The sequence below is a fragment of the Zingiber officinale genome, chromosome 8A (assembly GCF_018446385.1).
Source record: "Zingiber officinale cultivar Zhangliang chromosome 8A, Zo_v1.1, whole genome shotgun sequence".
NCBI classification, from domain to species: domain Eukaryota; kingdom Viridiplantae; phylum Streptophyta; class Magnoliopsida; order Zingiberales; family Zingiberaceae; genus Zingiber; species Zingiber officinale.
The window spans coordinates 63,786,291-63,801,489 of record NC_056000.1 but is presented as its reverse complement, the minus strand read 5'-3'; the positions used below and the strand labels follow the sequence as shown (position 1 = coordinate 63,801,489).

The following is a 15,199-nucleotide window of genomic DNA, read 5'->3' as shown; positions in this document are numbered from 1 at the left end:
CCTTAATTTTTTATTATTTTCTTCTCTTTCTTCTATTTTTTATTATTATATTTATGAAATAAGTAGAAGGAGAGAGATTGAGTGGAAGGAGAGAGATTAAAAAATATATTATTTTATTTTTAGGGTAGAGGTTTCATTCCCTAAATTTAGAGAATCACTATTCATCAAATCTAAATTTAGGGAATGGATAGGGTAACTGATGCAGAAGATTTTTAGTTAATCTATCCAAAATTTAAGGTAAAATCTTTGAATAGGGTAACTGATGTGGATGCTCTAACAGCTACTAGTTAGCTGCGCTAATTATTTTTTAATAATTTTAATTAATTTAAAATATTTTTAATAAAATTTAAATAATTTTAACTAAAGAATATTTTAATACTAATAGTCATCCAAATTTAAGATTTAACATTTAGCTACAATTATTTTAAAAGAATATTGACTAATTTAAAAGGATTTTGATAAAATTAATATACAATTTTTATTAAGTTGGAAAAAAAATATTTTAATATAATAACTTATGTATAGTAATTTTAGCCCCAAAGTAACAACCTGGCTCCTAATGTCCAACTATAATTTCTCAATTTATTTCCTCATAAATGATAATGATATTGATGTATATAATAATTTTGATAAATAAAGTAGTTAATTTAACATTATAACAACTTTACAAAGTTATAACTAAACCTTAAATTTTCAAACTCTAAACGTTAAATTCTCAACACAATTATAGTAAAATAATCCAATTGTTTAAATTTTATTAAAATGATTTTAAATTAATTAAAATTATTTTAAATTAATTATAATAACTATTAATATTTCTATATGTTATATTATAGTAAAAGGTAATTCTACCTCAAGTGCCCCTTAAAAATCATCCCCAAATTATATGAATAAAAGTAAATTATATGATTAATTTATAATTGATCGTCAAATTAACTAGGTGGTGAAGAATTATTTCTATATATTATATCAACTACTAGTAGTTACTAGGATTGAGCAATTGGTGTTCTCTTAGGTCGGTACGATGGTTAATATATAGGGTATTATCATATAAAATCTTGAGGTCAAAACTTGATACGCTCAAATATGCATTTTTCATCTCTTGACTATTTATACTGATAACTAATATCCACTCATAATTATTAACCTAAAACATAGATTGGCATGAATCATTTTTTACCAAAATGAAACGGACTAAATCAATTTAACTGAAATCGAATCAATCCAACTCTTATTTTTTTCAAACATTATACATTTATATTTGATTTTAATTTTTTATTTGGTTAATTTGGAATTGAAGACTTAGAATTTTAAATTTAAAAATTTAAGGTCTGACTTATTAAATTTAATCAAATTAAGAATTTTTAAATTAAAATTAAAGAAATTAATCAAAATAATTGATTTTTTTTTTTAAAAAAAAAATAAACAACCAAACTGAACTTTTAAATTTCAACGGTTAATTGAGTTTAATTGAATAAAAGATATTATAAAACAATCGAATTTAATTTTCCAAAATTTATTTTTTAAAAAGAGATTGACTTTTTAATTTTTTTTAAAAAATTCAATTACATTAATTCATTAAAAATCTAACTATTGCTCCATTACCTCCCTGATTTATATAATTTGGAAGAGCCTTTTATTTTTTCGAAATATTAACACAGACGGGCTTTGAGATTCGTGTATTATGATCGACGTTGTAGATGGTATATGCCGCCATATAAGGCATGTCACGGTCCCTTGGGGCGGTGCGATGGAGTCGAAACTCGGTGTCATCGAGCATAATTTCCTCCATGTCTTGATCATTTGTACTAATGGTTAGTAGTTACCCGTGATTTGTGTTGACCTAGGGACGGATTGACGGGGGTGGGATGTCACTCCGTGATTCGTGCAAGTATGATGTACACCATGATCGTCGGTGCAGATCATATCTTCCACTTTATATAGCAGCACAGAGGATGACAATGGTCGCAACCCGCCAATCTCTTTCTTCACGAATCTGGAAAGGAAGACGACAACGGCAATCAAAAGGACAAAGCGGTGGAAGAAAATGAAGCCAAGCATCGCGTGCGCTCCGATCCTGAACGCCATTCTCCCCCTCCTCCTTCCTCTTCTTCTGGTCCACAACGAGGAGCCAGAGCGAACGCCGCGGGATGGCGAGGCGAGCCGTCTGGGAGAAGCTTCCGCTGTCGGTACTGGATCCCTCGCCGCCACGAAGAAGGTCCTCCTATCTACGTCTACCTGAGCAGATCATCCGCCTCTCCGTCCTTAAACTGGACGGCTCCTCCTTCAGTACCATCTTCAATTCCCAGTGTGCTCTTCAATTTTAGGTTTTTGGTTGCTGGGTTGTAACATTTTCAATTTTTTGTCAGATGTGGAGGTCGCGAGGGCAGCGACAGTGGTGGATCTGAAGATGAATATCGAGCACATCTTCGATAAGCTCGCAGAGGAAGGGGGTTGCATTATTTCTTGGTAAAGCTGTTTTTCTCACCCATTGTGCACGTCGATGAGGTTTCTGTTTTCTTATTTGTGATATTGTTCCATGATCGATGTCATTTTAGCACATTATCTGTTCCTCCGAGATTAGATGATCTATTCCGTGATCACTATCATTTTAGTCCATTTTATGTTCTGAGAAAAACTCCAACATTTCTCTGTAAGATTGAATGTTCATTTGCACAATTTGAGTCTAGATTTTATCTTATATAGTTTTACCTGCCAATTCACCATGTTGTGTTTTCCACCAAGATTGAACTTAAATATTCTAGGTACAGATGTTCATATGTGATCCTGTTCGAACCAAGAGTCAACGAACGCTGGGGATGCGGCGCTTCCTGCTGGATCCTCGAGTGCTCCGGCGAACCTGCAGCAAAACCGAGCCGGGAGGGGTGTCCCGGCGACGACCCTCCGACGCTCAAGTCAGGCGAGAAATAACAAGAAGGTGGCCTCAGATTTTTTTATACCTCCGGTAAAGAAATGGAGGCCTTATATAGACCTCCTGAAGAAGCCTGGGCGCGCCAATCAAAGCGACCACCTGCCTTTGACCATGCCCAGGTATGGGTCTATCAGAAGGGCCATGCCCAGATATGGATCTGTCAGGAAGATGTCCATGAGGCCATACTGATACTGTATCAACCTTTCCATGATATGACGGCAAGGTCCTCCATCGTGCAATCTTGTGTACGGCCTAATCATCAGACATGCTTCTGCTGATATCCCATACCCCGAGCCGAGCGCATAGGCCGCTCGGCCCCCTTTGTACCCTCGCCCTTATCTTGGCCGAACGGACGACCCGCTCGGCCCTTCGATTCCAGCCGAGCAGACTCCCGCTCGGCCCTTCGATCCTCCTGCCTTGGCGTCGGAAACCCAAGCCCCTGGATGAGTTATCTCTAGCTCCGCTCGGACCTATTCAGCTACTCGACGTGGCCACTAACCGCTTAGTCATCCCTTCATCGGTCCTCAAGCTGAGACCCTTCAGAAAATGGGTCCCCCATTCTTACCGCCGGATCACTTGCCTTCCCTTCAAGTCTAGTCGAAGGAGGCAGTGAGTCCGACTGACTGGACTATATGTGTCCGAGCGGGCGGTCGCCGCCTTTCCGTAGCTTATAATATCCCTGGGGCCGTTCGGCCCTTCTGTCAAATTCAGCCGTTCGGCTCTTCATTTCGGTTGTCTTGTCGCTCAACATGGATGTTTGCTTGTCTAGATCTTCTCGAAAATCACGCAAATCCTCTCCATTAAGTCGAAGCATGCGCGGTATGGGCGCATTAATTGTGCCTGGTGACAGAGCGCCACGTGGCTCTTCTCGCGTGGTGATGATGATCCGTACGATGGGACGTTGGTCATTTTGAAACGGACTGCTAGATGATGACTTCGTCTTCCGTGACCTGCATCCGACGGACGAGGTCGACCAGCCTCGTTCGTATAAAGCCCTCGTCTTCGCCTTTTACGCCGCATTCTCTGTTTCATCGCGTATTCTCCGTCGAAGGTGCCCGCTGCTGCTGCATCATTCCGACCGTCCCAGCTCTCGCCTCTTGGTGGTCTTCGGCTCTTTGGTGATCCTTTCTGTCTACCTTCCCTCAGTAAGCTTCTCCCTTCCCTTACAAGGCCTTCCCAACTTGTTCTGCCTCCTTTGTTCCCATTCCTTCGATTTCTCGCTGTCTTTTTGCTCCTTCGAGATGGCAAGCTCCTCTGAACCCGCTGTTGGAGTTCATGGCCCTTGGTACCTGACTATGGAGAGCCGATTTGATGAGGAGGGCGCTCGGCGCCTTGTTCGGACGTATGGGATTCCCGATAACTATGAAATAGTTGTAGCCGACCCGTCTGACCGGCCCCATGACCCGCCGATCGGCACCGTTTGTTTCTTTTTAGACCAATTCCAGGGCGGCCTTAGATTTCCTACCCATCCATTCATTTTGGAGGTTTGTAATTATTTCCGCATCCCGCTCGGCCAACTTGTGCCGAATTCCTTTAGACTGCTGAGCGGGGTGGTCGTCCTCTTTAAGCTGCACAGTATCCCTCTTGACCCCAAAATATTCCACTTCTTTTTCTACCCTAAACAATCCGAGCTGGGGACTTTTATTTTCCAAAGTAGAATAGGCTTTAAATTTTTTGACAATATGCCGACCTCCAACAAGCACTGGAAAGAATTTTTCTTCTACATCCGACTCCCCGAGCGGCCAGCATTTCGAACCAAATGGCAAACCGCCGTGCCGACCCAGCCGGATCTCGGCAAATTCAGAAGCAACCCAGCATATCTTCATGCGGCGAACTGGTTGTCCGGTCAGCGATACAAGATTGACCAGTTGCTTCTCAAGGGGGTTTTGTATATTTTCGGATTGTCTCCTGTTCGGGCAAATCTCCCCTTCCGCATGAGTAAGGATTCTTTACTCAGTCTTTTTTGTCTAATTGATTTTAATTTCTTTTACTGCAGCTGAAGTCATGTGGCGCTCCAAGGCTACCGCTCATCTGAAGTTGAAGGCCGTGGAAATTGAAGCGGCCACCAAGAGAGAGCTCACCGAGCGGGGTCTCATCCCCAGCCGCCCGGCGGATGCAGGAGAGGGGGGGGGGGCGCAGTCCGCCCCTGAAACAGAAACTGCCCCATCCGCTTCAACAGAGGTTGAGGCGGATCCTGTTTCCTCAGCCCCCGCCGAGTGGGAGTCCCTCAGGTCGGAGATCCACCGCCGACCCAAGAGGGAGCACCACAGGCGCCGATCGGCGTAACTTCGCCTGCTCGCACGCCATCACAGATCGGGACTCCAGCGGCCTCGCCTACCGAACAGCCTTCCGGCTCTTCTTCCCGGACTCGTCGCCGCTTACGTCGGTTGGGCGAGACGTCCACCATAGGGGAGTCCTCACATCAGGCGGCCGCGACTGAAGAAGCGCCGGCCGACCACCCTTCCATCAAGACTACCCTCCGATTCCCATCGGAGGAATATTTACTGTCCGCCGATCGGCCTTCGAGCCCCGTTCACGAAATAACCCTGACTGGTCCGCTCGCCAAGCTCTTCGAGGACGCCCAGATTCAGGTGGCCCTCATGACACCCAAGCAGCTCAGCGATAACAACATGCAGCAGGCCACACAGGTAAATTCATCTTTCTTCATGTGCCATGCTATTGTTTGATTCCTGATTTTATTATTTCCTTACAGCGTTGGGCTGAACAAATTGCCACTAGCCACCGGCTGGCCGAGCTGGAGGATCTCCTGGAAAAACTCCAAGTATCAGGGGGTCCATCGGCCGAGCGGGAGAAACAAACCCTCGAGGCCGAACAGAAGAAGGCTGCTGATCTGGCTGCAGAGGTGGCCCGACTCGAAGACTTGGTGAAGAAGCGGGACGGGGACGTGAAGTGAGCCAGTGGCCGGAAGAGGCGGGCGATTGCTGATCTGGATAAAATGAAAGTTGAAGTCCGGGCCCTAGATCAGCAATCTAAAAAGCTAGAGGCCGAGCTGAATGCCGAGCGGGAGATCCGTTCGGCCGAACGCACAAAAGCTGAGATGGACTTGAGGGCAGTCCAAGATTCCCTAATTGCCTCCCGGGCGGTGCTTAAAAGGTATAAGGAGGGAGAGCCGAGTCGCTTAGCAGCAGCGCGCCAAGAATATCTCCACTCGGAGCGGTTCGGCGCAAAATTCGGCGACAATGTCTCTTCTACTTTCGCCGAAGCGGTCAAGGTCACCATGGCGTACCTGAAGAAGGGTGGTCACCTTCCCGAGGGAATGCATATTCCCGCCTCCGACCTGACGGCCATGATTGATGACATCCCGGACGCCTTTTTTAACTTTGAAGACCCGGAGTGAGGCGAGTTCTTTCAAGTGCTTTTTGTATTTCATCCGCTCGGCGGATGCAAAAAACTTTATTGTACGTGCCGTTCGGCCCCCTTATGTTCCTTGTATTTTTTATTTGCCTTTCATTGCCCCTTTTTAATGCGTTGCTGCTTATTCGTATAATCTGTTGGGCTCCCCGGGTTTCCTACTAAACGACCGATCGGGTTAATCAATTGACTCGTTTCCTCAAAATCACTTAGCGCTTAACGTATTTGCATTTAGTGCACGCGAAGTAGTGGCAAACCGTCGGCCGACCGACATTAATCAATCTGGTACTTGTGAACGATCATGAGCTCGGCGCGGATGTTTATAGCCGATCGGCGCGGCTCTCGATCTTTAACGACGGTGCTCGTCGGCGCGGATGTTTATAGTCGATCGGCGCGGCTCTCGATCTTTAACGACGGTGCTCGTCGGTTATCCGCTCGGTTTTTATATCCGATCGGCGCGACTCTCGATCTTTAACGACGGTGCTCGTCGGCGCGGATGTTTATAGCCGATCGGCGCGGCTCTCGATCTTTAACGACGGTGCTCGTCGGCGCGGATGTTTATAGCCGATCGGCGTGGCTCTCGATCTTTAATGACGGTGCTCGTCGGCGCGGATGTTTATAGCCGATCGGCGCGGCTCTCGATCTTTAACGACGGTGCTCGTCGGCGCGGATGTTTATAGCCGATCGGCGCGGCTCTCGATCTTTAACGACGGTGCTCGTCGACGCGGATGTTTATAGCCGATCGGCGCGGCTCTCGATCTTTAACGACGGTGCTCGTCGGCACGGATGTTTATAGCCGATCGGCGCGGCTCTCGATCTTTAACGACGGTGCTCGTCGGCGCGGATGTTTATAGCCGATCGGCGCGGCTCTCGATCTTTAACGACGGTGCTCGTTGGTTATCCGCTCGGTTTTTATAGCCGGTCGGCGCGGCTCTACGGTTTAACGTCTGGGCTAGACGACCTTCGAGGCTAACTCCTTACCAGGTCGAGCGACCTTGGCCTTCATATCCCGCGCTTGAACAATATTTATGCCCCGCCGAACAGCACGGGTCATTCGCTTGCGAATCTGATCGGCTGGGAGGCCTTCACTATTCGGGTGCTTGGCTCGGATAATCCATATGCCCCTTTTACCCAGCTTGGAGAACGTACTCCTGGCCGAACGGCTCAGGGTCTGCTTCGAGCATTTTGGCTCGGATAATTTATCTCCGTCCGGAAGGTACTGGGTCTTCGATCCTCGAGCGCTTGGCTCGACCCATTTACCTCCGGCTTAACGGCGCGGGACCTTCGTTTCTTGCCAATGCCTATTATTTGTTCTCTTGATTCTTCATTTCTGCATTTCCAATATTAGTCGAAAAAAGTACACAGGATGATTTACAGTGGTACACCTTTCATCCCGCCCGGTAAGGCTGGAGGTGGTTCGCGCTCCATGGCCTATCTAACTGGCGACCGTCCTCATCCTCCAAATAATACGCGCCCAAGCGGAGCTTTTCGATGATTTTGAAGGGACCGGCCCACGGAGCTTCAAGCTTGCCGACGTCGCCGACCGGCTTGACTTTCTTCCAGACAAGGTCGCCGACCTGGAACGATCGGGGAATGACGCGCCGGTTGTAGTTTTGCTTCATCCGTTGACGGTATGCCATCAGCCGAACGGATGCCTTGGCACGCTCTTCGTCAACCAAATCCAGCTCCATGTTTCTCCGTTCGGCGTTGTCATCATCGTAGCTCTGGATCCGGGCGGACTCGACGCCGACTTCAACTGGAATGACTGCTTCGCCGCCGTACACCAGATGAAAAGGTGTGACGTCCGTTGCTTCCTTAGGAGTTGTCCGGATGGCCCATAAAACGTCCGGCACTTCATCCGGCCAACTCCCCCCCACGTGGTCGAGCCGAGTGCGTAGAATACGGAGAATTTCCCGGTTGGCTACTTCGGCTTGACCGTTGCTTTGGGGGTATGCCACGGACGTAAAATGTTGCTCTATGCCGTAGCTCTTGCACCAATCCTCTAACATCTTCCCTGTGAACTGCCGCCCGTTGTCGGACACTAGTCGACGAGGGATGCCGAACCGACAAATGATGTGTTGCCAGATGAATTTTTTAACCATTTGTTCAGTGATCTTTGCTAGTGGCTCGGCCTCCACCCACTTGGAGAAATAGTCTACCGCCACTAGTAAGAATTTCCTCTACCCGACCGCCATCGGAAATGGACCGACAATATCCATTCCCCATTGGTCGAACGGGCATGAAACGCTCGATGTCTTCATTTCTTCGGCCGGTCGGTGAGAGAAGTTGTGATACTTCTGGCATGAAAGGCAGGTAGATACTGTCCGAGCGGCATCTATTTGTAAAGTTGGCCAAAAGTATCCGGCCAAGAGGATCTTCTTGACCAATGAGCGCCCGCCCGGATGACTTCCGCATGATCCTTGATGTACTTCCTGGAGGATGTAAGCTGAGTCCTCCGAGCTTACACATTTCAGCAACGGGCGCGAGAAAGCTTTCTTGTAAAGCTGATCTCCGATGAGTGTAAACCGACCGACCCTTCTTCTGAGGAGCCGGGCTGCATATTCATCGGAGGGTGTGGTGCCCGAACGGAGAAATTCTATAAGAGGTGTCCTCCAGTCGCTTGGAAACGTGAGGCCTTGCATCCGATCGACGTGCGCCACCAGCAGTACCTTTTCAATTGGTTGCTGAATGGCAACTGGTGTTATTGAACTCGTGAGTTTGGCTAACTCGTCTGCTGCCTGGTTCTCCGTTCGGGGGATCTTCTGTATAAGAACCTCTCGGAAAGTAGCTTTGAGTTTTTCAAAGGCCTCAACGTAGAGTTTAAGCCGAACACTGCTGATTTCAAAGGTGCCAGAAAGTTGTTGAGCGGCCAACTGTGAATCCGAATAGAGGGTCACCCGACCGGCACCCACATGCCGGGCCGCCTGCAATCCGGCTATGAGGGCCTCATACTCTGCTTCGTTGTTGGTAGCTTTATAATCCAACCGGACGGATAGGTGCATCTTCTCTTCTTGAGGTGAGAGCAGCAATATTTCAATCCCACTTCCGAACCGAGTGGAGGACCCATCCACATATATTCTCCACATAGCTTCCGGTTCTGGCCTTTGCACTTCGGTCACAAAATCAGCCAAGGATTGGGCTTTGATCGCCGAGCGGGGTTGATATTGGATGTCAAATTCACTCAATTCTGTCGTCCACTTGATGAGCCATCCGGACGCTTCTGGATTCAACAGTACTCTTCCGAGTGGATTCAGCAGTTATCCGACCGGTCAACCGCTGCACTTCCCTTGTATTTCTTGGAGGCGGCATGTCTTGCAGAGCTTTCACTTTGTTGGGATTGGCTTCGATTCCCCGCTCGGTCACTATGTACCCCAAGAAACGCCCTCCTTTTGCTCCGAAGAGGCACTTTTGGGGATTTAGCTTGACTCCATACTTGCGAAGCGTTCGGAAGGTTTCTTCCATGTCCTTGAAGAGATCGGCCGCTCGAACGGATTTGATAAGAATGTCGTCCACATAGACTTCCAGATTACGCCCGATCTGCTCCTTGAACACCTTGTTCATCAAGCGTTGATAGGTGGCCCCGGCATTCTTCAATCCGAACGGCATTACATTGTAGCAATATGTGCCGTCGGCCGTTACGAAACTTACTTTTTCTTGATCTTCCTTGGCGAGCGGCACTTGATGATAGCCTTGGTAGGCGTCAAGCATACAAATTAATTCGCAGCCGGCCGTAGAGTCCACCAGCTGATCTATCCGGGGTAGGGGATAAAAATCCTTGGGTCATGCTTTGTTTAAGTCCCGAAAGTCGATGCAGACTCTCCACTTGCCGCCCAGCTTGGAGACTAATACTACGTTAGCCAGCCAGCTCGGGAACTGCACTTCTCGTATGTGGCCGGCCTCCAGAAGTTTCTCTACTTTATGCTCGGCACTGAAATCCCTTTTTCTCTGCTTCACTGGCCGAGCGTCCGGTCGGACATGCAATTCATGTTGTGCTATGCTCGGCGAAATTCTAGGCAATTCATGTGTCGACCAGACGAATACATCATGGTTTCGTCGGAGGCATTGGATCAGCTCCTCCTTCTGCTTCTCCTCCAGATCAGAGGCAACAAAAGTCGTGGCCTCCGGTCGGATGAATCTGCACCTCTTCTTTTTCCTCGTAAATTAAGGCGGGTGGCTTTTCAGTGATAGTATTTACCTCGATTCGAGGCACCTTCCGAGCGGAGTTGGATTCTGCTCGGACCATCTCGATGTAGCATCGCCGAGCTGCTAACTGGTCTCCCCGTACTTCTCCCACCTTGTCTTCGACGGGGAACTTCATCTTCTGGTGGAAGGTTGAGACGACCGCTCGGAATTCGCCGAGCGCCGGTCGTCCCAAAATGACGTTGTAGGACGAGGGAGAGTCAACCACCACGAAATTTATTGTCCTGGTTCTCCTGAGCGGCTCCTCTCCCAGCGAGGTAGCCAGCCGTATTTGTCCGACCGGCTGCACTTCGTTGCCCGTAAACCCGTAGAGCGGGGTCGTCATGGGCAGCAGCTTGGCTCGCAGCTGATCGAACGCCTTCTTGAATATGATGTTGACCGAGCTCCCTGTGTCAACAAATATTCGGTGAATAGTGTAATTTGCTATTACCGCTTTAATGAGAAGAGCGTCGTCGTGGGGCACTTCTACTCCTTTCAAGTCTCCGGGTCCGAAAGTGATTTCCGATCCACTTGCCCGCTCTTGGCTACAGCAGACCGCGTGGATCTGCAGCTGCCGGACGCCCGCCTTTCTGGCTCGATTGGAGTCTCCTCCGGTCGGCCCGCCGGCAATAACGTTGATCTCGCCCCGTGAAGTATTGCTCCTGTTTTCCTCTTCTCGAGCGGACGGTCGTGACCGTTCTCTGGACGCCCGGCGATTCTCTTGTCTCGGAGATCGGTGCCGATCGGGTGTCTGTTGATGTCGCCTTTCGGTGCGGGTCCGGTCAGCTTCATGGGTCCTTTGTCTCCTGTCGATGGGAGGAGACCGTCGTTCGACATTCCTGGGAACGGGATTGGCCACGAAGGGAAGACTTCGACAATCCTTCGTGTTGTGCGTATTCGTCTGGTGGAAGGAGCAGAACATAGGGGTCCACCTCTTCTTTGGCTTGGGCCGAGCGGCAGCCACTTCTTGTACGTGCGACCTGGCGTGGGGGGATCGGATTGCTTCAGCTCTCGGTCCTCTAGGTGGCTGCTGAGCGGCGTGCTGTTTCCGCTCGGCATGAATAGGTGCCCGCTCGGTAGGAGTTTCCTTTTTCCACGTTTATGTATTCGTTGGCCCGATGTAGCATATGATCATAATCTCGGGGCGGCTTTCGGATGAGCGACCGGAAGAAGTCCCCATCCACAAGGCCCTGAGTGAAGGCATTCATCATCGTCTCCGATGTGGCCGTTGGGATATCCATCGCCACTTGGTTGAATCGCTGGATGTAGGCTCGAAGCGATTCTCTCGACTCTTGCTTGATGGCAAACAAGCTGACACTTGTCTTCTGATAACGCCGACTGCTAGCGAAGTGGTGGAGGAAGGCCGTTCGGAAGTCCTTGAAGCTAGTGATGGATCCGTCCGGCAACCTCCGAAACCACCGTTGAGCCGATCCCGAGAGAGTTGTAAGGAAGACGCGGCACTTTACTCCCTCTGTATATTGATGGAGTGTAGCTGTGTTATCAAATTTACCCAGATGATCATCCGGGTCCGTTGTTCCGCTGTACTCTCCGATCGTCGGAGACACGTAGTGCTTGGGTAGAGGGTCTCGTAGAATAGCCTCCGAGAATTGGCGATTGATCCGCTCGGGAGATGAGTCCGCCCGGGGAGCTTTCCCTTTTCTGTCATCCCGCCTTGGCATTTCGTCTGAAGAAGAGCCTCTATCTCTTCGAGCTGGTGTGGCTTCAGGGGTGCGAAATAAGGCCCGAGGGAATGCGACGGTGGCTTGAGGTGCTTCCGCTCGGCCACCAGACGCAGATGTTGCTTGTTGCTCCGGCCGTTCGGCTGATACTTTTTGTTTTTGCTCCATAAGTTTGGTGGCCCTCATCTCGACTAGAGCATCGAGTTCTTTTGTTGAAAGCGTCACCATGTGTTGTCGTCCAGCCTCGTCCATTGTTCCTGTTCGAATGTAGGTGCGTTCCCACAGACGGCGCCAAATTGATCCTGTTCGAACCAAGAGTCAACGAACGCTGGGGATGCGGCGCTTCCTGCTGGATCCTCGAGTGTTCCGGCGAACCTGCAGCAAAACCGAGCCGGGAGAGGTGTCCCGGCGACGGCCCTCCGACGCTCAAGTCAGGCGAGAAATAACAAGAAGGTGGCCTCAAGATGAAGATTTTTTTATACCTCCGGTGAAGAAATGGAGGCCTTATATAGACCTCCTGAAGAAGCCTGGGCGCGCCAATCAAAGCGACCACCTGCCTTTGACCATGCCCAGGTATGGGTCTGTCAGAAGGGCCATGCCCAGATATGGATCTGTCAGGAAGATGTCCATGAGGCCATACTGATACTGTATCAACCTTCCCATGATATGACGGCAAGGTCCTCCATCGTGCAATCTTGTGTACGGCCTAATCATCAGACATGCTTCTGCTGATATCCCATACCCCGAGCCGAGCGCATAGGCCGCTCGGCCCCCTTTGTACCCTCGCCCTTATCTTGGCCGAACGGACGACCCGCTCGGCCCTTCGGTTCCAGCCGAGCGGACTCCCGCTCGGCCCTTCGATCCTCCTGCCTTGGCGTCGGAAACCCAAACCCCTGGATGGGTTATCTCTAGCTCCGCTCGGACCTATTCAGCTACTCGACGTGGCCACTAACCGCTTAGTCATCCCTTCATCGGTCCTCAAGCTGAGACCCTTCAGAAAATGGGTCCCCCATTCTTACCGCCGGATCAATATGTTTTCTATTTTATATGATAAATATCAATTTACCAGTGATTATTGTCAATTTACCAGGATTTGAGTGCACTTGATTGTTCATTTTCCACAATTTGAATCTAAACATTGTCGGTTACAGTTCTGCGATTGATATCAATCTACCACATTATGTTTTTGACCAAAACTGGAACTTGAATATTTTGGGTACTAGTGATGTTCATATTGCACAGCTTGAATAATGTTTCTTCAAATCATACAAGTTCTTGGATCACTGTCAAGTTACCACATTGGGTGTTCTATCATGACTTTAACTATATCGACTCAACTTTCTGGATGCGTCTTGAACGATCATCTTATAATGAATTTTTTACAGGTCTCATGTTTGGGGCCACTTCTGCTTATGCTATCATGAGAATAAGTTAATCGACGATGGAACTCGACTACTAACCCTGGGAATCAAAGATGGCGATCAGGTTTGTGTGTACAATCCTTTCTCTCTAATGGCAATGAATTACCTTTTTTGATAAACTTTGCTGCCACCAAGTTCTCAGCATGTTCAAAGCTTTGCCTAGATGGGGCTACATTTGTCGGGTCTTATACTCAACCCTTAGTCATTAGATCATTTCACACAGCTAAACCTCTTTAATTTTTAAAGGCAATTAATTATATTTAAAAGTAGCAAAAAAATAGATTTCTAATTACCTTTGCATATTTGATCATAGAATGAAATCAGTCTGATCCCATGTGCAGCTTCATTTCACAAGACACACCTCGCCGAACCAAAATCATCGCCACCGAAGAAAATCAACAAATCAAGTCACAAACTTTGTTCAGCATAGGCAGTAAGCATCATCAACAGAGCTCCATTCTCATTTCAATCCATTCATCTTGATCTAAGAAAGACAGACACGGCTTTGTTTTTTCTTCGAAGGTCATTCACATGGCAACATATCGTAAAAGAAGTCGACAATGATGCTCGTAGTTGCCAAGAACAAGAAGGATGTATTGCATCACACAAGAACTCCAAGCTGGGCCATCTCTTTCAAGGATGGAATGATGGATTAGGGAGCTCTTGTAAGACAAAATCAAGAGGTGTTAGTACAAAAATGGTCAGACGTCGCAAAAGGATTTCTTGGGCGATATGCTACTAATGTGTTATTATTATGCTTATGTAAGATGGACCAAAATAATTTAAATGTGTTTAAAAAATTAATACTGGAAATCTTGAATTTAAAAAAATAATGGCAGAAGGATTCAAAAAAAAAAAACATGTGAAAAAGAATGACCCTTTACTTGCATGTTTTTCATAGAACTCGCCCCCTTAATGGTGCTCAACCAAAGAGCCATAAAAATCTTTTTTTATTATTATTATTATGTTTTTAGTCCTGCAAAAGCCAAACCAAAATTATAGAGTTAAATAATTCACTTCGAATAAGTTTAAACTATCTAGATTTACCTGGCTAGAGCACAAGTCAAACCGAACATACCTGACTAGAGCACAAGGCAACTCGAACGAACTGAACCAAACATTTAGAGAACACACGACTCTTTTATTCTTATGTTTTTTAGTTGGCATTATTAAGACTAGACTGATTTATGAAAAATTTCCATCGACTATTAAAATAAACAGTCTATCAATTTAATATTTTAAAATCAATCATCTATTAAAAAAACCTTATTTATTGATTCTAAAATTTAATTCTTAATTATCTTTAAAAATTTTTAAAAATGCTCTTTAATTGTACCATCGTCCCCTAGCATAACCACCGTAGTCCATAGGGGAAATTACCATGAAGGAGACATTTAATCAACTTTTTGTATATTTTTTTTATAAAATATTTTACATAAATATTATTTTCTAAAAAATAAATAAATTCTATATATAGATAAATAGATAGATAGTTTTGTCACGTTCTTGATATATGGCTAATTCATAAGTACCATAGTATTAATTAAAAAAAAACTTTGAGCTAAAAATTAAACTCTAAATCTTTAGGAAAAAAAATAACACTAAGCTATAGATAA

At 46.9% G+C, this 15,199-nt stretch overlaps 1 protein-coding gene across 1 annotated transcript; it reads left to right on the top strand.

Annotated features, from left to right (window-relative positions):
• Positions 1–1,984: 1,984 nt before the first annotated feature.
• Positions 1,985–14,387, top strand: LOC122011603. The gene is made up of 5 exons (XM_042567986.1): positions 1,985–2,289; positions 2,370–2,469; positions 13,548–13,647; positions 13,925–14,016; positions 14,106–14,387. Exons 1-5 carry the CDS (start codon positions 2,151–2,153, stop codon positions 14,323–14,325), a joined length of 651 nt encoding a protein of 216 aa, XP_042423920.1. The 5' UTR covers positions 1,985–2,150; the 3' UTR covers positions 14,326–14,387.
• The last annotated feature ends 812 nt before the right edge of the window (positions 14,388–15,199 follow it).

Excerpts from the sequence above, each read along its gene's own strand:
- LOC122011603 (XM_042567986.1), top strand. The coding sequence starts at position 2,151 with ATGGCGAGGCGAGCCGTCTGGGAGAAGCTTCCGCTGTCGGTACTGGAT. Across the intron at positions 2,290-2,369 it reads ACTGGACGGCTCCTCCTTCA|ATGTGGAGGTCGCGAGGGCA; the intron begins GTACCATCTTCA and ends ATTTTTTGTCAG. Across the intron at positions 2,470-13,547 it reads GGGGGTTGCATTATTTCTTG|GTCTCATGTTTGGGGCCACT; the intron begins GTAAAGCTGTTT and ends AATTTTTTACAG.